At 41.5% G+C, this 27,041-nt stretch overlaps 1 protein-coding gene across 1 annotated transcript in view; it reads right to left on the reverse strand.

The window, feature by feature from the left end:
- Positions 1-27,041, reverse strand: part of LOC128642726 (immunoglobulin lambda-1 light chain-like) — a 68,398-nt gene that overhangs the window by 20,283 nt on the left and 21,074 nt on the right. Inside the window, exon 3 of the mRNA XM_053695505.1 lies at positions 19,859-20,215. Within this exon, the coding sequence (XP_053551480.1) occupies positions 19,859-20,215 (357 nt within the window). The remainder of the gene's footprint in view (positions 1-19,858; positions 20,216-27,041) is intronic.

Raw genomic sequence — 27,041 nt, forward strand, 5'->3', positions numbered from 1 at the left:
TAAAAAAACATTTTGAAATAATAAAACAGTTTTATGTGCTTGTCACAAAGTTCATAGAACATGTTTATAAATAAAATTATTACAATAACATATATAAATAATAACAACAATATATAACAGCTGCAGCAGCTGGGACTGGAAAGCTACAATTTAAAGGGGCGATTACTGGATGCAATTGGGTTGTAGGGTGCCTATATAACTCATCAATCTGACATTTGTACTTAATACAAAGTCGTATAATTTAATTCTGACAATAATATTGGGGAAGGAGTATCCCTGTAATCCCCTTTGAGATAAATGGGGCATTTGTATTCTACTGACCCAACAGAAAATAGGGCTGTTCTTCATATTTTTCCAGGGCTGCTTTTTATTCCCAGTCCAGCCCTGGCTAAGGGTGTTCCTCAGAGTACAGTATATTTTGAGCATAATTGTGCAAGATAAGAGGCTTCCAGCTGTAAAGTAGCAGCTTTTAAAGCACTGCTCTGACGTAAAATAATACAAATAACAGCAATTTGTATTGGCAGAACAGAAGTGAACAATTTTTAGTTAAGTCTCCACTCCAGCTTAAAATGAAATGGGAACATACAGTTTGAAAAACGCCACAAGATGGCATATGGGTAGGAATTGGAGGTATCGGTTTAAGTATCGGTGCATTTGCACGAGTACAAATACTTGGTATCGGCACCGATACCGATACTAGTATCGGTATCGGTGCAACCCTAATATATATATATATATATATATATATATATATATACATACATACATACATACACTTTGGAGCACTTCCCAGACAAATACCTTTAAACATGAAAACTAATATGTATTCAATTTTAATATTTTTTATTACATTTTACTGTGTTTTTAATTTAAATATTTCACATTCCAATGTTCTTCAAATAGAAGAAAATGTTCTTTGTATTTTCAAATATATATATATATATTTATATTTATATCTGTATACATAGGTATAGAGATATATGTTATAATAAAAATAATAACATATATATACGAATGCAAAAGTTTAGCCACCCCTGACAATTTCCATGATTTTTATTTATAAATAACTGGGTGTTTGGATCAGCAATTTCGTTTTGATCTATCAAATAATTGAAGGACACAGTAATACTTCAGTAGTGAAATGAGGTTTATTGGATTAAAAGAAAATGTGCAATATGCATCCAAACGAAATTAGACAGGTTCATAAATTTGGTCACCCCAACAGAAATATTGCATCAATATTTAGTAGAGCCTCCTTTAGCAGAAATAACAGCCTCTAGACGCTACCTATAGCCTGTAATGAGTGTCTGGATTCTGGATAAAGGTATTTCTCTTGTTAAGTGTAGTCAGTCCACGGGTCATCCATTACTTATGGGATTATATCTCTTCCCTAACAGGAAGTGCAAGAGGATCACCCAAGCAGAGCTGCTATATAGCTCCTCCCCTCATACGTCATATCCAGTCATTCTCTTGCACCTAACTAAAGACAGGTCGTGTGAGAGGACTGTGGTGTTTTAAACTTAGTTTTTATTTCTTCAATCAAAAGTTTGTTATTTTAAACGGCACCGGAGTGTGTTGTTTGTTCTCAGGCAGCATTAGAAGAAGAATCTGCCTGCGTTCTCTATGATCTTAGCGGACGTAACTAAGATCCACTGGCTGTTCTCTTACATTCTGAGGAGTGAGGTAACTTCAGAACAGGGGAATAGCACGCAGGGCCCCCCTGCAAGGAGGTATGTGCAGTAAATTATTTTCTAAGGAATGGCATTGACTGAGAAAATACTGCTAATACCGATGTAATGTAAGTGCAGCCTTAAATGCAGTGGTAGCGACTGGTATCAGGCTGATGAGTATGTATGTATACACTAAAGTATTTTTCTAGGGAATGGAATTTCACTCAGAAAATACTGTTAATACTGAAGTAATATCTGAGCCTTCACTACAGTAAAAGCGACTGGTAGCAGGCTTTTTAATAACACTTCATAACTTTAAAATACATTTGCAAAACGTTTACTGGCATGTTAATCGTTTTTTTGTGAGGTACTTGGTGATAAAACTTATTGGGCATGATTTTTACCACATGGCTGTCGTTTTTTCTGCATAGAAACAGTTTACTGAGCTTCCCCACTGTTGTAATATGAGTGGGAGGGGCCTATTTTAGCGCTTTTTTGCGCAGTAAAAATTCAGTCAAAGTCTTCCCTTTCATCCTCCATGATCCAGGACATCTCTACAGAGCTCAGGGGTCTTCAAAGCTAGTTTTGAGGGAGGTAATCAGTCACAGCAGACCTGTGACAGTGTGTTTGACTGTGATAAAAACGTTAATTAATACATTTGTTATCCGTTTTTGAGTATCAAGGGGTTAATCATCCTTTGCTGGTGGGTGCAATCCTCTGCTAACTTTATACACTTACTGTAAAAATTTGGTTGCTATAACTAATTTAGTTCATTGTTATTCAACTGTGACAGTTTTTTTTTTGTGCTTCTTAAAGGCGCAGTAGCGTTTTTTTATATTGCTTGTAAATTTATTGAAAGTATTTTCCAAGCTTGCTAATCTCATTGCTAGTCTGTTTAAACATGTCTGACACAGATGAATCTGTCTGTTCACTATGTTTAAAGGCCAATGTGGAGCCCAATAGAAATTTGTGCACTCAATGTATTGATGTTACTTTAAATAAAAGTCAAACTTTGCATGTAAAGAAATTATCACCAGACAACGAGGGGGAAGTTATGCCGACTAACTCTCCTCACGTGTCAGTACCTTCGCCTCCCGCTCAGGAGGTGCGTGATATTGTGGTGCCATGTACATCAGGGCGGCCCATCCAAATCACTTTGCAAGACATGGCTACTGTTATGACAGAAGTACTATCTAAATTGCCAGAATTAAGAGGTAAGCGTGATCACTCTGGGGTAAGAACGGAGCGCGCTGATAATGATAGAGCCATGTCTGACACTGCGTCACAATTTGCAGAACATGAAGACGGAGAGCTTCATTCTGTGGGTGACGGTTCTGATCCAGGCAGACTGGATTCAGAGATTTCTAATTTTAAATTTAAGCTTGAGAACCTCCGCGTATTGCTAGGGGAGGTATTAGCGGCTCTGAATGATTGTAACACGGTTGCAATTCCAGAGAAAGTATGTAGGCTGGATAAATACTTTGCGGTACCGGTGTGTACTGACGTTTTTCCTATACCTAAAAGGCTTAGAGAAATTGTTAACAAGGAGTGGGATAGACCCGGTGTGCCCTTTTCACCCCCTCCTATATTTAGGAAAATGTTCCCAATAGACGCCACCACACGGGACTTATGGCAGACGGTCCCTAAGGTGGAGGGAGCAGTTTCTACTTTGGCTAAGCGCACCACTATCCCGGTGGAGGATAGCTGTGCTTTTTCAGATCCAATGGATAAAAAGTTAGAGGGTTACCTTAAGAAAATGTTTGTTCAACAAGGTTTTATCTTACAACCCCTTGCATGCATTGCGCCTGTCACGGCTGCGGCGGCATTCTGGTTTGACTCTCTAGAAGAGACCATTCGCACAGCTCCATTGGATGAAATTATGAACAAGCTTAAAGCCCTTAAGCTAGCTAACTCATTTATTTCTGATGCCGTCGTACATTTAACCAAACTTACGGCTAAGAACTCCGGATTCGCCATCCAAGCGCGCAGACCGCTGTGGCTTAAATCCTGGTCAGCTGATGTGACTTCTAAATATAAATTGCTTGATATTCCTTTCAAAGGGCAGACCTTATTTGGGCCCGGCTTGAAAGAAATTATCGCTGACATTACCGGAGGTAAGGGCCATGCCCTGCCTCAAGATAGAGCCAAATCAAAGGCTAAGCAGTCTAATTTTCGTGCCTTTCGTAACCTCAAGGCAGGAGCAGCATCAACTTCCTCTGCTTCAAAACAGGAAGGAGCTGTTGCTCGTTACAGACAGGGCTGGAAAGCTAACCAGCCCTGGAACAAGGGCAAGCAGGCCAGAAAACCTGCTGCTGCCCCTAAGACAGCATGAATTGAGGGCCCCCTATCCGGAAACGGATCTAGTAGGGGGCAGGCTTTCTCTCTTTGCCCAGGCTTGGGCAAGAGATGTCCAGGATCCCTGGGCGTTGGAGATCATTTCTCAGGGATATCTTCTGGACTTCAAAGCTTCTCCTCCACAAGGGAGATTTCATCTTTCAAGGTTTTCAGCAAACCAAGTAAAGAAAGAGGCGTTTCTACGCTGTGTACAAGACCTCTTGCTAATGGGGGTGATCCACCCAGTTCCGCGGACGGAACACGGGCAAGGATTTTATTCAAATCTATTTGTGGTTCCCAAGAAAGAGGGAACCTTTAGACCAATCTTGGACTTAAAGATCCTAAACAAATTCCTAAGAGTTCCATCATTCAAGATGGAAACTATTCGAACCATCCTACCCATGATCCAAGAGGGTCAGTACATGACCACAGTGGACTTAAAGGATGCTTACCTTCACATACCGATTCACAAGGATCATTACCGGTATCTAAGATTTGCCTTCCTAGACAGGCATTACCAGTTTGTAGCTCTTCCCTTCGGGTTAGCTACGGCCCCAAGAATCTTTACAAAGGTTCTGGGCTCACTTCTGGCGGTACTAAGACCGCGAGGCATAGCGGTAGCTCCGTACCTAGACGACATTCTGATACAAGCGTCAAGTTTTCAAACTGCCAAGTCTCATACAGAGATAGTTCTGGCATTTCTGAGGTCGCATGGGTGGAAGGTGAACGTGGAAAAGAGTTCTCTATTGCCACTTACAAGGGTTCCCTTTCTAGGGACTCTTATAGATTCTGTAGAGATGAAAATTTACCTGACGGAGGCCAGGTTATCAAAACTTCTAAATGCTTGCCGTGCCCTTCATTCCATTCAACACCCGTCAGTGGCTCAGTGCATGGAGGTAATCGGCTTAATGGTAGCGGCAATGGACATAGTACCGTTTGCGCGCCTGCATCTCAGACCGCTGCAATTGTGCATGCTAAGTCAGTGGAATGGGGATTACTCAGATTTGTCCCCTCTGCTAAATCTGGATCAAGAGACCAGAGATTCTCTTCTATGGTGGCTTTCTCGGCCACATCTGTCCAAGGGGATGTCCTTCCGCAGGCCAAATTGGACGATTGTAACAACAAACGCCAGCCTTCTAGGTTGGGGCGCAGTCTGGAATTCCCTGAAGGCTCAGGGATCATGGACTCAGGAGGAGAAACTCCTTCCAATAAACATTCTGGAGTTAAGAGCAATTTTCAATGCTCTTCTGGCTTGGCCTCAGTTAGCAACTCTGAGGTTCATCAGATTTCAGTCGGACAACATCACGACTGTGGCTTACATCAACCATCAAGGAGGAACCAGGAGTTCCCTAGCGATGTTGGAAGTCTCAAAGATAATTCGCTGGGCAGAGTCTCACTCTTGCCACCTGTCAGCGATCCACATCCCAGGCATGGAGAACTGGGAGGCGGATTTTCTAAGTCGCCAGACTTTTCATCCGGGGGAGTGGGAACTTCATCCGAAGGTCTTTGCCCAACTGATTCATCGTTGGGGCAAACCAGATCTGGATCTCATGGCGTCTCGCCAGAACGCCAAGCTTCCTTGTTACGGATCCAGGTCCAGGGACCCGGGAGCGGTGCTGATAGATGCTCTGACAGCACATTGGGTCTTCAACATGGCTTATGTGTTTCCACCATTCCCGATGCTTCCTCGATTGATTGCGAGAATCAAACAGGAGAGAGCATCTGTGATTCTAATAGCGCCTGCGTGGCCACGCAGGACCTGGTATGCAGATCTAGTGGACATGTTGTCCTGTCCACCATGGTCTCAGCCTCTGAGACAGGACCTTCTAATTCAGGGTCCTTTCAACCATCCAAATCTAGTTTCTCTGAGGCTGACTGCATGGAGATTGAACGCTTGATTCTATCAAAGCGTGGATTCTCGGAGTCAGTTATTGATACCTTAATACAGGCTAGGAAACCTGTTACCAGGAAAATTTACCATAAAATATGGCGTACATATTTATATTGGTGTGAATCCAAGAGTTACTCATGGAGTAAGGTTAGGATTCCTAGGATATTGTCTTTTCTACAAGAGGGTTTAGAAAAGGGTTTATCTGCTAGTTCGTTAAAGGGACAGATTTCAGCTCTGTCTATTCTTCTGCACAAACGTCTGGCAGAAGTTCCAGACGTACAGGCTTTTTGTCAAGCTTTAGCAAGGATTAAGCCTGTGTTTAAGACTGTTGCTCCGCCGTGGAGCTTAAACTTAGTTCTTAACGTTCTGCAAGGCGTTCCGTTTGAACCCCTTAATTCCGTTGATATCAAGCTGTTATCTTGGAAAGTTCTGTTTTTGATGGCTATTTCCTCGGCTCGAAGAGTCTCTGAGTTATCTGCCTTACATTGTGACTCCCCTTATCTGATTTTTCATTCAGACAAGGTAGTTCTGCGTACTAAACCTGGGTTCTTACCTAAGGTAGTCACTAACAGGAATATCAATCAAGAGATTGTTGTTCCATCATTGTGTCCTAACCCTTCTTCAAAGAAGGAACGACTTTTGCACAATCTGGACGTTGTCCGTGCCCTGAAGTTTTATTTGCAGGCAACTAAAGATTTTCGTCAAACTTCTTCCCTGTTTGTCGTTTACTCTGGACAGAGGAGAGGTCAAAAGGCTTCGGCTACCTCTCTCTCTTTTTGGCTTCGGAGCATAATACGTTTAGCCTATGAGACTGCTGGACAGCAGCCTCCTGAAAGGATTACAGCTCATTCTACTAGAGCTGTGGCTTCCACCTGGGCCTTTAGGAATGAGGCTTCTGTTGAACAGATTTGCAAGGCTGCAACTTGGTCTTCACTTCACACTTTTTCAAAATTTTACAAATTTGACACTTTTGCTTCTTCGGAGGCTGTTTTTGGGAGAAAGGTTCTACAGGCAGTAGTTCCTTCTGTGTAAAGATCCTGCCTTGTCCCTCCCGTCATCCGTGTACTTTTAGCTTTGGTATTGGTATCCCATAAGTAATGGATGACCCGTGGACTGACTACACTTAACAAGAGAAAATATAATTTATGCTTACCTGATAAATTCATTTCTCTTGTAGTGTAGTCAGTCCACGGCCCGCCCTGTTTTTTACGGCAGGTTTAAATTTTAATTTAACTCCAGTCACCACTGCACCCTATAGTTTCTCCTTTCTCGTATGGTTTCGGTCGAATGACTGGATATGACGTATGAGGGGAGGAGCTATATAGCAGCTCTGCTTGGGTGATCCTCTTGCACTTCCTGTTAGGGAAGAGATATAATCCCATAAGTAATGGATGACCCGTGGACTGACTACACTACAAGAGAGATGAATTTATCAGGTAAGCATAAATTATATTTTTGGACCATTCCTCCTTGCAAAACATCTCCAGTTCAGTTAGGTTTGATGGTTGCCGAGCTTGGACAGCCCACTTCAAATCACCCCACAGATTTTCAATGATATTCAGGTCTGGGGACTGGGATGGCTATTCCAGAACATTGTACTTGTTCCTCTGCATAAATGCCAGAGTAGATTTTGAGCAGTGTTTTGGGTCGTTGTCTTGTTGAAATATCCAGCCCCGGCGTAACTTCAACTTTGTGACTAATTCCTCAACATTATTCTCAAGTATCTGCTGGTATTGAGTGGAATCCATGCGACCCTCAACTTTAACAAGATTCCCAGTACCGGCACAGGCCACACAGCCCCACAGCATGATGGAACATCCACCACATTTTACTGTGGGTAGCAAGTGTTTGACTTGGACCGCTGTGTTCTTTTGCCGCCATGCATAACGCCCTTTGTTATGACCAAGTAACTCAATCTTTGTTTCATCAGTCCACAGCACCTTCTTCCAAAATGAAGCTGGCTTGTCCAAATGTGCGTTTGCATACCTCAAGAGACTCTGTTTGTGGCATGTGTGCAGAAAAGACTTCTTCCGCATCACTCTCCCATACAGCTTCTCCTTGTGCAAAGTGCGCTGAATTGTTGAACAATGCACAGTGAAACCATCTGCAGCAAGATGATGTTGTAGGTCTTTGGAGGTGGTCTGTGGGCTGTTTTTGACTGTTCTCATCATCCTTTGCCTTTGCCTCTCCTATATTTTACTTGGCATGCCTGTGATCTTCCATTTCCTCACTATTTTCCTCACAATGGACACTGACAGCTTAAATCTCTGTGATAGCTTTTTGTAGCCTTCCCCTAAACCATAATGTTGAACAATCTTTGTTTTCAGGTCATTTGAGAGTTGTTTTGAGGCCCCCATGTTGCCACTCTTCAGAGGAGAGTCAAAGGGCTCCATGTACTAAGAGGCGGGCGGACAGCTTCTTAACTCGCGAAGCTGTCCGTCCGCCTCCGCTACACACGGGCAGCGGATCTATTGATCCGCTTGCCCGTATGTATCATTACACACTCAGCGGAGTGTGTAATGCCCGCCCCTTCAGTCGCGCGACCAATCACGCGACTGAAGGGGCTGTCAATCACCGAGAGCGAGCGAGCTCTCGGTGATTTTGCTTCGCCACCTAAGAGGTGGCGTAGGGTGTAGGAAGCAGCAGTCTAATGACCGCTGCTTCTTACATTGCGGGAAGCAGGCTCGCATATGCGAACCTGCCCCGCAAAGGCTCCGGAGCAGCTTTTGCTGCTTCGTACATGGAGCCCAAAGAGAACAACAACTTGCAATTGGCCAGCTTAAATACTTTTTCTCATGATTGGATGCACCTGTCTATGAAGTTCAAGGCTTAATGGGCTCACCAAACAAATTGTGTGTTCCAAGTAATCAGTGCTAGGAAGTTACAGGTATTCAAAGCAACAAAATGACAAGGGTGCCCAAATGTATGCACCTGTCTAATTTCGTTTTGATGCATATTGCACATTTTCTGTTAATCCAATAAACCTAATTTCACTACTGAAATATTACTGTGTCCTTCAGTTATTTGATAGATCAAAATCAAATTGCTGATCCAAACACCCAATTATTTATAAATGAAATTGTCAGGGGTGTCTAAACTATTGCATATAACTGTATATATTAAAATAAAAAAGATCTTCGATTTGAAGAACATTGGAATGTAAAATATATTCATTACTACCTTCAGGTTTACTGCAGTTGGTCTTACTCAGTGTCGGGCAGTTTTTTTTGTTTTGTTTTTAAAGTGCGTTTCATTGAAGTCTATGGGGAGAAGAAGTTAACGCAGTCGCGATCTCCGAAGTCCGTAAGTAAATGCGTATTGGGATTCGCTTTCACACTAACTTTCAACTTGTAATACACACGTTAACTCGCCTGCGTTAAGTTTACTTTCAGCATTGTTAGCTCCTGTACAAAAACAATTTAGTGCTTGTAATCTGAATGTTTAAATGTGTTTAGTAAAAACAATGCATGGCATATTTAGTGTTTCTTTTTCCTTCTTTTCTTGTAATTTACCTATCAAATTGTGTTTTTTGTTTTTCAGTTAACCAGATGAGGCTGGAATGTATAATTATTCTACATTTTGTCTGAGCCTACCACATAGTGCATATCTGATCTATGATTGGCCACAGCAAAAGATACCAGGTAAACATAATCAAGGTGTTTCTTTAAGGTGTGTATCCCTGGAATTTTATGAAATTGTTCTAGCAAAATGACAATTTTAAATTATTAGGAAAAAAAGTTATTTTGTAAATCAGAACTTTTGTAGTGTAGTGCTCAGTTGTTGTTATCTGTAGAAGATCAGCTGTCAATGTAAATAACAGAATACAATAATATTGTATAAGAATGTAGAGAACAAAATAATCTCTCTAATCCATCAATAATTGCTGTCACCATTTACCCCAGTAGGTGGCAGTGTTGGCCCACAATGGCTAGAAATTAAGTATAGCATGTGGAAACTAGACAAAATATTTGTTTTGGATGAATCGTTCATCATGGGGAAAAAATGTCTCGTACTTCAGCCAGCATTAGTTCATGGGGTTGAATTTTGACAACATTAATCATTTGTTAATGGAAATTTGTTAACCCATTATTTTCTATGGGTAACATCTTTAAGGCGACAGTAGCTAGTGTTACTGCTACAAGCCAGCAGCATCACACAATTTTTTAAATGGGATCAGGCTTGTCAAGAACAAAAGTGAATCTTAGATATTTATTGGCTGACGCACAAAGCAGTCATCTAACAAGGACATTGCTGGGTCACTGTTGAATAGTGTAAAACTAAATATGAAGTTTTTTCCACATTTCAAGTTTAAACCGCACAAACAAATCAATTAAGAATTTTGTGTTGCATGCATTGGTTTATTTATTTGTTAAAGTCGCCACCTGTTTTACCTTTTCAAATATATGCAAACAATTCAGCAAAATGAGTGATATTATTGCATCTGTCTGAATCTGAATACACATGTCAGGTAGATACATTCCTGTAAGTCTAGTCCAGTCTAACTGAGCAGGAAAATCAGAAATATTGAAAAATATTTGGAAAACTTTGGAATCTGAATGTTTTATTTTCTGTCTTAAATCTGCTTACAAAGGAATGCTCTTTCTTCTGTTATGTGTGATCAGTCCACGGGTCATCATTACTTCTGGGATATAACTCCTCCCCAACAGGAAATGCAAGAGGATTCACCCAGCAGAGCTGCATATAGCTCCTCCCCTCTACGTCAGTCCCAGTCATTCTCTTGCACCCAACGACTAGATAGGATGTGTGAGAGGACTATGGTGATTATACTTAGTTTTTATGACTTCAATCAAAAGTTTGTTATTTTACAATAGCACCGGAGCGTGTTATTACTTCTCTGGCAGAGTTTGAGGAAGAATCTACCAGAGTTTTTTTTACTATGATTTTAACCGGAGTAGTTAAGATCATATTGCTGTTCTCGGCCATCTGAGGGAGGTAAAAGCTTCAGATCAGGGGACAGCGGGCAGATGAATCTGCATTGAGGTATGTAGCAGTTTTTATTTTCTGAATGGAATTGATGAGAAAATCCTGCCATACCGTTATAATGACATGTATGTATACACTTCAGTATTCTGGGGATGGTATTTCACCGGAACTACTCTGTTAAAAGTCACTAATCCTTTTAATAAGTATTTATCATGTTAAACGTTTTTGCTGGAATGTAGAATCGTTTACATTTCTGAGGTACTGAGTGAATAAATATTTGGGCATTATTTTCCACTTGGCAGTTGTTTGGTTTTAATTGTGACAGTTTCGTTTCTCTTCACTGCTGTGTGTGAGGGAGGGGCCGTTTTTGGCGCTCTTTGCTACGCATCAAAAATTTCCAGTCAGTTACTCTTATATTTCCTGCATGATCCGGTTCATCTCCGACAGATCTCAGGGGTCTTCAAACTTCTTTAGAGGGAGGTAGATTCTCTCAGCAGAGCTGTGAGAATTTTATATTGACTGTGAATAAAAACGTTGCTCTGTAATTTTTATGTCAAATTTAATTATTGTTATTTTACTATGGGAACAAACCTTTGCTAAAAGTTGTGTTGTTTTAAAGTTTGATGCTATAACTGTTTTTTCAGTTCATTATTTCAACTGTCATTTAATCGTTTAGTACCTCTTTGAGGCACAGTACGTTTTTGCTAAAAAAGATTATAACCAAGTTGCAAGTTTATTGCTAGTGTGTTAAACATGTCTGACTCAGAGGAAGATATCTGTGTCATTTGTTCCAATGCCAAGGTGGAGCCCAATAGAAATTTATGTACTAACTGTATTGATGCTACTTTAAATAAAAGTCAATCTGTACAATTTGAACAAATTTCACCAAACAGCGAGGGGAGAGTTATGCCGACTAACTCGCCTCACGCGGCAGTACCTGCATCTCCCGCCCGGGAGGTGCGTGATATTATGGCGCCTTGTACATCTGGGCGGCCATTACAGATAACATTACAAGATATGGCTACTGTTATGACTGAAGTTTTGTCTAAATTACCAGAACTAAGAGGCAAGCGTGATCACTCTGGGGTGAGAACAGAGTGCGCTGACAATACTAGGGCCATGTCTGATACTGCGTCACAGCTTGCAGAGCATGAGGACGGAGAGCTTCATTCTGTGGGTGACGGTTCTGATCCAAACAGATTGGATTCAGATATTTCAAATTTTAAATTTAAATTGGAGAACCTCCGTGTATTACTAGGGGAGGTTTTAGCAGCTCTCAATGATTGTAACACCGTTGCAATACCAGAGAAACTGTGTAGGTTGGATAAATACTTTGCGGTACCGGCGAGTACTGACGTTTTTCCTATACCTAAGAGACTAACTGAAATTGTTACTAAGGAGTGGGATAGACCCGGTGTGCCGTTCTCACCCCCTCCAATATTTAGAAAGATGTTTCCAATAGACGCCACCACTCGGGACTTATGGCAAACGGTCCCTAAGGTGGAGGGAGCAGTTTCTACTTTAGCTAAGCGTACCACTATCCCGGTGGAGGATAGCTGTGCTTTTTCAGATCCAATGGATAAAAAATTAGAGGGTTACCTTAAGAAAATGTTTGTTCAACAAGGTTTTATATTGCAACCCCTTGCATGTATCGCGCCGATTACGGCTGCGGCAGCATTTTGGATTGATTCTCTGGAAGAGAACCTTAGTTCATCTACGCTAGACGACATTACGGACAGGCTTAGAGTCCTTAAACTAGCTAATTCATTCATTTCGGAGGCCGTAGTACATTTAACCAAACTTACGGCTAAGAACTCAGGATTCGCCATCCAGGCACGTAGGGCGCTGTGGCTAAAATCCTGGTCAGCTGATGTTACTTCTAAGTCCAAATTACTTAATATACCTTTCAAGGGGCAGTCTTTATTTGGGCCCGGTTTGAAAGAAATTATCGCTGACATTACAGGAGGTAAGGGCCACGCCCTACCTCAAGACAAAGCCAAAGCTAAGGCTAGACAGTCTAATTTTCGTTCCTTTCGGAATTTCAAAACAGGAGCAGCATCAACCTCCACTGCACCAAAACAGGAGGGAGCTGTTGCTCGTTACAGGCAAGGCTGGAAGCCTAACCAGTCCTGGAACAAGGGCAAGCAGGCCAGGAAACCTGCTGCTGCCCCAAAGACAGCATGAACCGAGAGCCCCCGATCCGGGACCGGATCTAGTGGGGGGCAGACTTTCTCTCTTCGCCCAGGCCTGGGCAAGAGATGTTCAGGATCCCTGGGCGCTAGAGATCATATCTCAGGGATACCTTCTAGACTTCAAATTATCTCCCCCAAGAGGGAGATTTCATCTGTCAAGGTTGTCAACAAACCAGATAAAGAAAGAAGCGTTTCTACGCTGTGTACAAGATCTGTTATTAATGGGAGTGATCCATCCGGTTCCGCGGTCGGAACAAGGACAAGGGTTCTACTCAAACCTGTTTGTGGTTCCCAAAAAAGAGGGAACTTTCAGGCCAATCTTAGATTTAAAGATTCTAAACAAATTCCTAAGAGTTCCATCGTTCAAAATGGAAACTATTCGGACAATCTTACCCATGATCCAAAAGGGTCAGTACATGACCACAGTGGATTTAAAAGATGCTTCCTTCACATACCGATTCACAAAGATCATCACCGGTATCTACGGTTTGCCTTCCTAGACAGGCACTACCAGTTTGTAGCTCTTCCATTCGGATTGGCTACGGCTCCAAGAATCTTCACAAAGGTTCTGGGTGCCCTTCTGGCGGTACTAAGACCGCGAGGGATTTCGGTAGCTCCGTACCTAGACGACATTCTAATACAAGCTTCAAGCTTTCAAACTGCCAAGTCTCATACAGAGTTAGTTCTGGCATTTCTAAGGTCGCATGGATGGAAAGTGAACGAAAAGAAGAGTTCTCTTTTTCCTCTCACAAGAGTTCCATTCTTGGGGACTCTTATAGATTCTGTAGAAATGAAGATTTACCTGACAGAAGACAGGTTAACAAAGCTTCAAAATGCATGCCGTGTCCTTCATTCCATTCAACACCCGTCAGTAGCTCAATGCATGGAGGTGATCGGCTTAATGGTAGCGGCAATGGACATAGTACCTTTTGCACGCCTACACCTCAGACCGCTGCAATTGTGCATGCTAAGTCAGTGGAATGGGGATTACTCAGATTTGTCCCCTACTCTGAATCTGAATCAAGAGACCAGAAATTCTCTTCTATGGTGGCTTTATCGGCCACACCTGTCCAGGGGGATGCCATTCAGCAGGCCAGACTGGACAATTGTAACAACAGACGCCAGCCTACTAGGTTGGGGCGCTGTCTGGAATTCTCTGAAGGCTCAGGGACTATGGAATCAGGAGGAGAGTCTCCTTCCAATAAACATTCTGGAATTGAGAGCAGTTCTCAATGCCCTTCTGGCTTGGCCCCAATTAACAACTCGGGGGTTCATCAGGTTTCAGTCGGACAACATCACGACTGTAGCTTACATCAACCATCAGGGAGGGACAAGAAGCTCCCTAGCAATGATGGAAGTATCAAAGATAATTCGCTGGGCAGAGTCTCACTCTTGCCACCTGTCAGCAATCCACATCCCGGGAGTGGAGAACTGGGAGGCGGATTTCTTGAGTCGCCAGACTTTTCATCCGGGGGAGTGGGAACTTCATCCGGAGGTCTTTGCCCAAATACTTCAACGTTGGGGCAAACCAGAGATAGATCTCATGGCGTCTCGCCAGAACGCCAAACTTCCTCACTACGGGTCCAGATCCAGGGATCCGGGAGCGGTTCTGATAGATGCTTTGACAGCACCTTGGAACTTCGGGATGGCTTATGTGTTTCCACCCTTCCCGCTGCTTCCTCGATTGATTGCCAAAATCAAACAGGAGAGAGCATCAGTGATTCTAATAGCGCCTGCATGGCCACGCAGGACTTGGTATGCAGATCTAGTGGACATGTCATCCTGTCCGCCTTGGTCTCTACCTCTAAGACAGGACCTTCTGATACAGGGTCCATTCAAACATCAAAATCTAACTTCTCTGAAGCTGACTGCTTGGAAATTGAACGCTTGATTTTATCAAAACGTGGTTTTTCTGAGTCGGTTATTGATACCCTGATACAGGCTAGGAAGCCTGTTACCAGAAAGATTTACCATAAAATATGGCGTAAATACCTATACTGGTGCGAATCCAAACGTTACTCCTGGAGTAAGGTTAGGATCCCTAGGATATTGTCCTTTCTACAAGAAGGTTTAGAAAAGGGTTTATCAGCTAGTTCATTAAAGGGACAGATTTCAGCTCTGTCCATCTTGTTACACAGGCGTCTGTCAGAAAATCCAGACGTCCAGGCCTTTTGTCAGGCTTTAGCTAGGATCAAGCCTGTGTTTAAAGCTGTTGCTCCGCCATGGAGTTTAAACTTAGTTCTTAACGTTTTACAGGGTGTTCCGTTTGAACCCCTTCATTCCATTGATATAAAATTGTTATCTTGGAAAGTTCTGTTTTTAATGGCTATTTCCTCGGCTCGAAGAGTCTCTGAGTTATCAGCCTTACATTGTGATTCTCCTTATCTGATTTTTCACTCAGACAAGGTAGTTCTGCGTACTAAACCTGGGTTCTTACCTAAGGTAGTCACTAACAGGAATATCAATCAAGAGATTGTTGTTCCATCCTTGTGTCCAAATCCTTCTTCAAAGAAGGAACGTCTTCTACACAATCTGGATGTAGTTCGTGCCCTCAAGTTCTACTTGCAGGCAACTAAAGATTTTCGCCAAACTTCTTCCCTGTTTGTCGTTTATTCTGGACAGAGGAGAGGTCAAAAAGCTTCTGCTACCTCTCTCTCTTTTTGGCTTCGTAGCATAATACGTTTAGCCTATGAGACTGCTGGACAGCAGCCTCCTGAAAGAATTACAGCTCACTCCACTAGAGCTGTGGCTTCCACTTGGGCCTTTAAGAATGAGGCCTCTGTTGAACAGATTTGCAAGGCTGCAACTTGGTCTTCGCTTCATACTTTTTCCAAATTTTACAAATTTGACACTTTTGCTTCTTCGGAGGCTATTTTTGGGAGAAAGGTTCTTCAGGCAGTGGTTCCTTCTGTATAATGAGCCTGCCTATCCCTCCCGTCATCCGTGTACTTTTGCTTTGGTATTGGTATCCCAGAAGTAATGATGACCCGTGGACTGATCACACATAACAGAAGAAAACATAATTTATGCTTACCTGATAAATTCCTTTCTTCTGTTGTGTGATCAGTCCACGGCCCGCCCTGTTTTAAGGCAGGTAAATATCTTTTAAATTATACTCCAGTCACCACTTCACCCTTGGTTACTCCTTTCTCGTTGATTCTTGGTCGAATGACTGGGACTGACGTAGAGGGGAGGAGCTATATGCAGCTCTGCTGGGTGAATCCTCTTGCATTTCCTGTTGGGGAGGAGTTATATCCCAGAAGTAATGATGACCCGTGGACTGATCACACAACAGAAGAAAGGAATTTATCAGGTAAGCATAAATTATGTTTTTTACCATATGCACACACACATGCATGTTTATTTTGCCATATATTTCATACATTTTCTCCTTACCTATGCTAGAGGCGCTATTACTGTTAATCCTTTCCCTTGTATCAGTTATCACATATACATAGAAAATCACAGTATTTGCGTGTTTGCAATCTTCCTCTGTTAGAGCTATTTCTCTCTAATGTGAGAGTCCACAACCTTAATCTAGGGGATTACATCACCTGGCCATCAGGAGGAGAAAAGACACCCCACACCAGAATTTTCAAGTATCCTTCCTACTTCCCTCTCTCTCACAGCAGTATTTTTCCTCATCAAGGAGGGGGCAAGGATAGAGGTAATAAGAAGATTTGAAGAAAATTTTAATTTTTCCCTCAAAGAATAGTTCTTGGAAAAGAGGGATTTAGGAGGGTATTGTCTGTGTATGGTAATGCTTCTCCTGGGAGTTATCACAGGCAAGCCATGGGTGTCGCTAGGAAGTTTTTAAGCTTCCTCCTGTTAACCAGGTACATATACTCTTTTGTGCAGTTGTATGTGTTAGTAACACAAAAGGATTATGGGGCATATTTATCAAGCACCGTACGGAGCTTGATGCCCCGTGTTTCCTGCGAGCCTTCAGGCTCGGCCGAAACAGAAGTTATGAAGCAGCGGTCTAAAGACCACTGCTCCATAACCTGTCTGCCTACTCTGAGGCGGCAGATAGAAATCAACCCGATCGAATGCGATCGGGTTGATTTTGCAGGGGGAGGTATTGCACCAGCAGTTCACAAGAACTGCTGGTGCAATGATAAATGCTGAGATCGTATGCTGTCGGCATTTATCGATGTGCAGCGGACAGGAAACGCTACATTGTATCATGTCGGCTTGCACTATATCAAATTGACCCCTATATCTCTGCAGTGGTTTATTTTTTCATATGAGCACTTTTCTGAGGGGTGCAGGCTACTATGGGACTTATATAGTGTCACGGATACCAGACCGCCAAGGCCACCCCCTACTACATGGCTAACTCCTTTTATCATCAGATTTGGCCATATCAGAACTTACGGGATCTCCCAGATGTGTGATAACTGTTGTTTTTACTATGTGAACTTTGTCAGGGAAGAGCTGATCTCTGACTGGGAAAACCCTGCTAGGCTGACCGGGCTCCTGGAATTGTCGGCCGGCCGCATTGCAACGGATACCCGCCTAAACCCTCTCCGGCTGGCCGGTCTCCTGGAACTCCCGGTTGGCCGCCGCTCCCCTGGGATCACCCAGAAACTACCACCTCTGTGTCCTAGGACTCTGTGGGACTGTGGCTGCTATGGCAGGCGCCAGCCTGTCTGGAGGGGCGGGAATGGCGGGAGATTTCGGAGTAAGATAAGACCCTTTGTTTCTGTATAAAAGGAGTGTGTGTTTCTCAATAAAATCAGTTCTTATTTCACCTGAATGCTAGTCTGTCTAGTTATTTGGGTGGACTCCTGCTATAATCACTTTCTCCGCTACATAGCGCCCTGTTGTCAGGGATAGAAAGGACCCTCTGGCAGAGCTACCCAGTCGGGTAGCCAGAGTCTTTCACAGGGTGGGATCCTGAATACTGGTGCTGTCTGGTATCAGGGTGGGCTACTGGCTGTAGTCACTTGGCGGCTACACAGCTGCAGTCGGCAGGGAGGAAGCAGGACCCTTTTGGCGGAGCTACCCAGTTGGGGTATTTGGGGTATCCATCACATATAGTACCCTGAGCCACAGGACAATCTTTATGGTACTTAGTTAGTACCTCCTATTGAGCCACTAAGTAGTTTTAGTGCCACACTGAATTTTGTTCTTCTTGGGCAGCAGTTTGGGCACAGAGAGTTTTGTGCACACAGGTGTCAGCTTTTTTTTTTTTGGTGTACGGCCCCTTTAAAGTCCACAAGAGCGGCAGCTTTCACTTTCCTCAGTGCTCCGTTGACAGTGTCAACTCCGGAAACGCAGAGGCAGCAGCGGTTGGATGGAGATCATCTGGGAGACTTGAATCTGTTCTCTCCTACGGCTAGGAAAGAGTTAAGCAGTTCCAATTTGTCACAGTTAGTTCATCTAGACCAGTCCACAAAACAATCTCTCTCTTGTGGATGTCTCCAGACCCAGTATCTCAAGGCATGTGTTTTCTCTGGCTTACATGGGGATAATCACCATGGTTGCCAGCCTGTCCTGATGAGGAGCAGTCTGGAATCATCAGAGGGCGCATTGAATGTGGTCACCTCAGGAAGCGACCTTGCCTATCGATGTCTTGGAGCTCAGAGCTATTTTCAAAGCTCTACAGACTTGACCTCTCGCTTCGATTGGTTCCACTTATCCGCTATCAGTCAGACAATATAATGACTATGGCATATATAAACCATCAGGTGTGTATGAGCAGTTCTCTAGTGATGCAGGAGGTATCTCATATTCTGAATTGGACAGAGATGCATCAGTGCACCATTTCAGCGATTCACATCACAGGGGTAGACTACTGGGAAACAGATTATCTTCAGGCTCTCCACTCCACGAATGGTCCCTTAATCAGGAGATATTCGACTAACTGGTAGATTGCTGGCATCTCATCTAAACCACAAGCTTCCAAAGTATGGTTTGAGATCAAGAGATCCTCAGGCGGATTGGTAAATGCCTTGACAGTATCAGTTGGTTTACATATTTTCTTCAATTGTTCTTCTCCCAAGAGTGGTGGCTCAACTCAAACACAAGAGGGTTTCAGATTTCCTCCTAGCTCCACCATGGCCACGCAAGCTGCCTTGTAAATAGGAGCCTGTCTTTATTTTTGTCCCACCCAAAAAATTAAGTGGGCTCACAGCTTGGGTTTTGGTTCCCAATAGTAAGGTTGTGTACTCTCATCACCATTAGAAAGAAAACAAAATGTATTCTTACTCAATAAATAATTTTCTTTGTTGGTGGTGAGTGTAAGTGGCAACAGTTCTAGTATTGCACCTCTTTACCCCACTAATCTATTTCACTTCCTTTTCACTCTCTTTTCTTGGCTATACATAATACTGGGAGGGAGAAGGAAGTAGGAGAGATACTTGAAATCTCTGTTGTGGGGTGTCTTTGCCTCCTCCTGGAGCCAGTTGATGTAATCCCCAAGAGTAAGGTTGTGGACTCTCACTACAAAGAAAGAAAATAATTTATCATGTAAGAATAAATGTTGTTTTTGTTATATTTGTAACTTATTATAAAATAATTAGTTGACCAAATCACAGTGGGCAAGGTTCCTTAATCTTTGGAGCACTGATAAGCTGTATCAGGGAGGTAACCCAAAAACTTTGGCCCCTTTTCCAGCACATATGGTCCCTTATTTACATAAAAGTATATATATCATCTATATATCATCTCAGTAATTGACTCTAACAGAGTGCAAATAAAAAAGTGTGTGGGGATGGTCAGCTGTGCTTAAGCAGAGCGTTTCTAACTTGTTAGGGCTCCTGAGGAACAGATTTACAGATTACAGGACAGTAATGCTCTATGTAAATCCAAACACAACTTACCACCGAAAACACTTAGGCGTGTTCCACTCCCCAAAACTGGGTAACTGAAGTTCCTCGTCAGTATGCACCAGTACAATGCACTGTCCTGGGTGGTCACTTGCCGGATGTGGAGGAAGTAAGCATTGAGGCTGCTGTTCTTGACTATTTGGAATCGTTCTGGGAAGTGTTCTGCCCGTTGAGTGACTGAGTTGTTTCTATGCACGAGGATGTTACTAGGTGCTTTTCCTGGTTTCTGCTGGAGCCATTGAATATTGACGTTCTCAATCTCTTCTCCTTGCACAAAACATCCCAGCCTGGCTGTGCTTCCCTCTGAGGCAGAAACTCGCCAGTGTTGGTGTACTTGTATATAGCAAGAACCTTCAGTAAAATTACAAAAGACAAGACCATTAACTTTATCATTTGTCAATATAAGGACTTTCCATATCATAAAGTGCCTTCAAATATGTATGGTCAGCTACCAGAGATATAACATTTCCCATTCTCCTTCATGAGTAAAAAACTGTATAAAGTACTTACTTAGAACTTCAACTTTGCTTGGGTTAAATGCATAGATTTGAGTCCAATGAATAAGAGCATGTAATTATTTTTCACTATAATGGTCCTTAAAATATAAAAAACATACTACAATATTCAAATACAATAGAAAGTTATACAAAGGATGATGTCTCCCAACAGTTGTTTGTCTGGCCAAACAGTGACTACAATGTGTACTTAGCAACTATACATTTATAATAAATCCTCATGCCAACCTTGCCTTCCCTGTTTTAAAGGAACACAAAATCTAAAATTAAAGGGACAGTCAAGTCAAAATTAAACTTTCATGATTCAGATAGGGCATGTCATTTTAAACAACTTTCCAATTTACTTTTATCATCAAAATTACTTTGTTCTGTTGGTATACTTTGTTGAAAGCTAATCCTAGGTAGGCTCTTATGCTAATTTCTAAGCCCTTGAAGACCACCTCTTATCTCAGTGCATTTTTACAGTTCTTCACAGCTAGACAATAGTTCACTGTACCATTAAGATATACATTGTACCATTAAGATATACATTGTTCTCATTCCCGTGGAGTTATTTATGTGTCAGCACTGATTGGCTAAAATGCAATTCTGTAAAAATAGCTGAAATAAGGGGGACGTCTGCAGAGGCTTAGATACAACGTAATCACAGAGGTAAAAAGTATATTAATATAACAGTGTTGGTTATGCAAAAATGGGGGAGGGGTAATAAAGAGATTATCTATCTTATTAAACAATACACATTCTGGAGTAGACTGTTCCTTTAAACTTTAATGATTTAGAGAGAGAGCAAAGTTTTTTAGTCGTTTCAAGTTACTATTATTAGCAAATAAACTTCATTGTCTTGGTATTCTTTGATGAAAAACACAATTAGGTACTGGGAGCTAGCTGCTGATTGCTGGCTGTGTTCAGAATAGTTCTAATAGTGTGTTGCTTTTCTGGAGCTGAATAACTATGGCTTTGTTCACAAACTATCGGCTATCGGTTTCTGATAATGGATGTTTTGTATCAGCCAAATTGTTAAAACCCGCCACCGCAAACACATTTTCTAAATAGAAACTGTGAAGTCTCCCAAAACTGATACATACAATAGCCTATTCACACCTCTTAAGGTTACAGCAAAGCTCTATTTACAGAACCGCTTTGTTCACTCGTTAAGAACAAAACTCATTTACATGTGTGACATTCCCATTCTATAACAAGGCATCCTCAACACTCAGTATCATATGAATGTCATGTGTATCTTGGCAGGATGGAAATACTTCTATAGGCACTTCAGGACAACATCATCTACAAATGGCGTCAATTTCATATTTAATATCTGAATGCATTTGTCACTTGCACTTTTGTGATTGTCACAAACAGTACTGGCATTATTAAAATCATGTTTTTACAACAGATCACATAATCACGGCTTTCAGAGTTAACTATTGCAATCCATTTAAGGGTCTCTTACAAAAGTTTTACAGTTTAAAAGAAGAAAAATAAAAAAAAGAAAAGTTGAAAAAAATTATTAGAAATGTTTTGCATTAAGGGATCATAGGAGGAATAATAAATATAGATCAGACGGGTTTTATCCCAGGTAGGACGGCACATAAAAATATCAGAAAGGCAATGACAGTTATTGAATATGTTTTAGCATCGCACAGAGCGGAGTCAAAAAGACAACAGGATTGCGCTTTAATTACAATAGATGCGGAGAAGGCGTTTGACTCCGTTCTGTGGGATCATCTATTTACTACACTGGGAAAATTCGTATTTGAAGGCCACTTTGTTAATTATATAGTTCTTCTTTACAAAAAAACAATTTCCCAGCTTAACATAAATGGTTTCTCCTCCCAGGAAATAATTTTAAACAAAGGTACAAGACAAGGATGCCCCCTATCTCCATTATTATTTGATATAGCATTGGAACCTCTAGCGATAACATCAAGAAATAGGCTAGAAGGTATGAATATAGGTCAACAAAATATCACTCTATCATTATATGCAGATGATATACTTTTTTATATCAGAAACTCTAAAAAAAATATACCAATTCTTTTGAATATCACTAGGGAATTTAGTACATTTTCTGGTTATAAGATCAACTTATTAAAATCAGAGATTCTCTGGATGATAAAACAAAAATATAGTTTTTTGGTAAATCCATTTAAAATGGCAGAAAGAAGTATAAAATATCTGGGAATAAACATATCAAAGAATCCAGAAGAATGGTATGAGATTAACTATGGGCCACTATGGAAAAAGTGTTTCCATAATTTACAAAAATGGAGTAGACTACCACTTACTCTATCGGCAAAAATCACATTAATAAAAATGTGTCTATTTCCAAAGATTTAATTCCTATTACAGAATATCCCAACATTTATTCCAAAATTAGATATACAGAAATTTAACTCTAAATGCTCAAGTTTTTTATGGTCATTTAAAAAACCACGAATTTCATTGGCAAGATTAGCAGATCCAAAAGAGGTTGGAGGATTTGCCCTCCCCAATATTCTTAATTATAATCTGTCATGCATGTTTAAAATAGCGTTGGATTGGTTTACGGAGGCAGACTATATTACAAACTATAAACTAGAAGAAGCATCAATTGCCCCATATTCATTAAAAGCATATCTACATTCAAAGAAACATAGGCCTAGATTTGGAGTTTGGCGGTAGCCGTGAAAACCAGCGTTAGAGGCTCCTAACGCTGGTTTTAGGCTAACTCCGGTATTTGGAGTCAGTCAAAAAAGGGTCTAACGCTCACTTTTCAGCCGCGACTTTTCCATACTGCAGATCCCCTTACGTCAATTGCGTATCCTATCTTTTCAATGGGATCTTTCTTACTCCGGTATTTAGAGTCGTGTCTGAAGTGAGCGTTAGAAATCTAACGACAAAACTCTAGCCGCAGAAAAAAGTCAGTAGTTAAGAGCTTTTTGGGCTAACGCCGGTTCATAAAGCTCTTAACTACTGTACTCTAAAGTACACTAACACCCATAAACTACCTATGAACCCCTAAACTGAGGTCCCCCCACATCGCCGCCACTCGATTAAATTTTTTTAACCCCTAATCTGCCGACCGCCACCTACGTTATACTTATGTACCCCTAATCTGCTGCCCCTAACACCGCCGACCCCTGTATTATATTTATTAACCTCTAATCTGCCCCCCACAACGTCGCCGCCAGCTACCTACAATAATTAACCCCTAATCTGCCGACCGCAAAGCGCCGCCACCTACATTATAGCTATGTACCCCTAATCTGCTGCCCCTAACACCGCCGACCCCTATATTATATTTATTAACCCCTAATCTGCCCCCCTCAACATCGCCTCCACCTGCCTACACTTATTAACCCCTAATCTGCCGAGCGGACCGCACCGCTACTATAATAAAGTTATTAACCCCTAATCCGCCTCACTAACCCTATAATAAATAGTATTAACCCCTAATCTGCCCTCCCTAACATCGCCGACACCTAACTTCAATTATTAACCCCTAATCTGCCGACCGGAGCTCACCGCTATTCTAATAAATGTATTAACCCCTAAAGCTAAGTCTAACCCTAACACTAACACCCCCCTAAATTAAATATAATTTTAATCTAACGAAATTAATTAACTCTTATTAAATAAATTATTCCTATTTCAAGCTAAATACTTACCTGTAAAATAAATCCTAATATAGCTACAATATAAATTATAATTACATTGTAGCTATTTTAGGATTAATATTTATTTTACAGGCAACTTTGTAATTATTTTAACCAGGTACAATAGCTATTAAATAGTTAAGAACTATTTAATAGTTACCTAGTTAAAATAATTACAAAATTACCTGTAAAATAAATCCTAACCTAAGTTACAATTAAACCTAACACTACACTATCATTAAATTAATTAAATAAAATATCTACAATTACCTACAATTAAACCTAACACTACACTATCAATACATTAATTAAATAAAATACCTACAAATAACTACAATGAAATAAACTAACTAAAGTACAAAAAATAAAAAAGAACTGTTACAAAAAATAAAAAAATATTTACAAACATAAGAAAAATCTTACAACAATTTTAAACTAATTACACCTACTCTAAGCCCGCTAATAAAATAACAAAGCCCCCCAAAATAAAAAAAATGCCCTACCCTATTCTAAATTACTAAAGTTCAAAGCTCTTTTACCTTACCAGCCCTGAACAGGGCCCTTTGCGGGGCATGCCCCAAGAAGTTCAGCTCTTTTGCCTGTAAAAAAAACCATACAATACCCCCCCCAACATTACAACCCACCACCCACATACCCCTAATCTAACCCAAACCCCCCTTAAATAAACCTAACACTAAGCCCCTGAAGATCTTCCTACCTTGTCTTCACCCTGCCAGGTTCACCGATCGGTCCAGAAGAGCTCCTCCGATGTCCTGATCCAAGCCCAAGCGGGGGGCTGAAGATGTCCATGATCCGGTCGAAGTCTTCATCCTAGCGGTGCAGAAGAGGTCTTCCATCCGATTGAAGTCTTCATCCAGGCGGCATCTTCTATCGTCATCCATCCGGAGCGAAGCGGCAGCATCCTGAAGACCTCCGACGCGGAACATCCATCCTGCCCGACGACTGAACGACGAATGACGGTTCCTTTAAATGACGTCATCGAAGATGGCGTCCCTCGAATTCCGATTGGCTGATAGGATTCTATCAGCCAATCGGAATTAAGGTAGGAATATTCTGATTGGCTGATGGAATCAGCCAATCAGAATCAAGTTCAATCCGATTGGCTGATCCAATCAGCCAATCAGATTGAGCTCGCATTCTATTGGCTGATCGGAACAGCCAATAGAATGCGAGCTCAATCTGATTGGCTGATTGGATCAGCCAATCGGATTGAACTTGATTCTGAATTCGAGGGACGCCATCTTGGATGACGTCATTTAAAGGAACCGTCATTCGTCGTTCAGTCGTCAGGCAGGATGGATGTTCCGCGTCGGAGGTCTTCAGGATGCTGCCGCTTCGCTCCGGATGGATGACGATAGAAGATGCCGCCTGGATGAAGACTTCAATCGGATGGAAGACCTCTTCTGCCCCGCTTGGATGAAGACTTCAACCGGATCATGGACATCTTCAGCCCCCCGCTTGGGCTTGGATCAGGACATCGGAGAAGCTCTTCTGGACCGATCGGTGAACCTGGCAGGGTGAAGACAAGGTAGGAAGATCTTCAGGGGCTTAGTGTTAGGTTTATTTAAGGGGGGTTTGGGTTAGATTAGGGGTATGTGGGTGGTGGGTTGTAATGTTGGGGGGGGGTATTGTATGGTTTTTTTTACAGGCAAAAGAGCTGAACTTCTTGGGGCATGCCCCGCAAAGGGCCCTGTTCAGGGCTGGTAAGGTAAAAGAGCTTTGAACTTTAGTAATTTAGAATAGGGTAGGGCATTTTTTTATTTTGGGGGGCTTTGTTATTTTATTAGGGGGCTTAGAGTAGGTGTAATTAGTTTAAAATTGTTGTAAGATTTTTCTTATGTTTGTAAATATTTTTTTATTTTTTGTAACTTAGTTCTTTTTTATTTTTTGTACTTTAGTTAGTTTATTTCATTGTAGTTATTTGTAGATATTGTATTTAATTAATGTATTGAAAGTGTAGTGTTAGGTTTAATTGTAGGTAATTGTAGATATTTTATTTAATTAATTTAATGATAGTCTAGTGTTAGGTTTAATTGTAACTTAATTTAGGATTTATTTTACAGGTAATTTTGTTATTATTTTAACTAGGTAACTATTAAATAGTTCTTAACTATTTAATAGCTATTGTACCTGGTTAAAATAATTACAAAGTTGCCTGTAAAATAAATATTAATCCTAAAATAGCTACAATGTAATTTTAATTTATATTGTAGCTATATTAGGGTTTATTTTACAGGTAAGTATTTAGCTTTAAATAGGAATAAGTTATTTAATAAGAGTTAATTTATTTCGTTAGATTTAAATTATATTTAACTTAGGGGGGTGTTAGGGTTAGGGTTAGAATTAGCTTTAGGGGTTTAAAAATTTATTAGAATAGCGATGAGCTCCGGTCGGCAGATTAGGGGTTAATGTTTGAAGTTAGGTGTCGGCGATGTTAGGGAGGGCAGATTAGGGGTTAATACTATTTATTATAGGGTTAGTGAGGCGGATTAGGGGTTAATAACTTTATTATGATAGCGGTGCGGTCCGCTCGGCAGATTAGGGGTTAATAAGTGTAGGCAGGTGGAGGCGACGTTGTGGGGGGCAGATTAGGGGTTAATAAATATAATATAGGGGTCGGCGGTGTTAGGGGCAGCAGATTAGGGGTACATAAGGATAATGTAAGTAGCGGCGGTTTACGGAGCGGCAGATTAGGGGTTAAAAATAATATGCAGGTGTCAGCGATAGCGGGGGCGGCAGATTAGGGGTTAATAAGTGTAAGGCTAGGGGTGTTTAGACTCGGGGTACATGTTAGGGTGTTAGGTGCAGACGTAGGAAGTGTTTCCCCATAGCAAACAATGGGGCTGCGTTAGGAGCTGAACGCGGCTTTTTTGCAGGTGTTAGGTTTTTTTCAGCTCAAACAGCCCCATTGTTTCCTATGGGGGAATCGTGCACGAGCACGTTTTTGAGGCTGGCCGCGTCCGTAAGCAACTCTGGTATCGAGAGTTGAAGCTGCGTTAAAAA

The sequence above is a fragment of the Bombina bombina genome, chromosome 12, assembly GCF_027579735.1.
Source record: "Bombina bombina isolate aBomBom1 chromosome 12, aBomBom1.pri, whole genome shotgun sequence".
Lineage (NCBI taxonomy): Eukaryota > Metazoa > Chordata > Amphibia > Anura > Bombinatoridae > Bombina > Bombina bombina.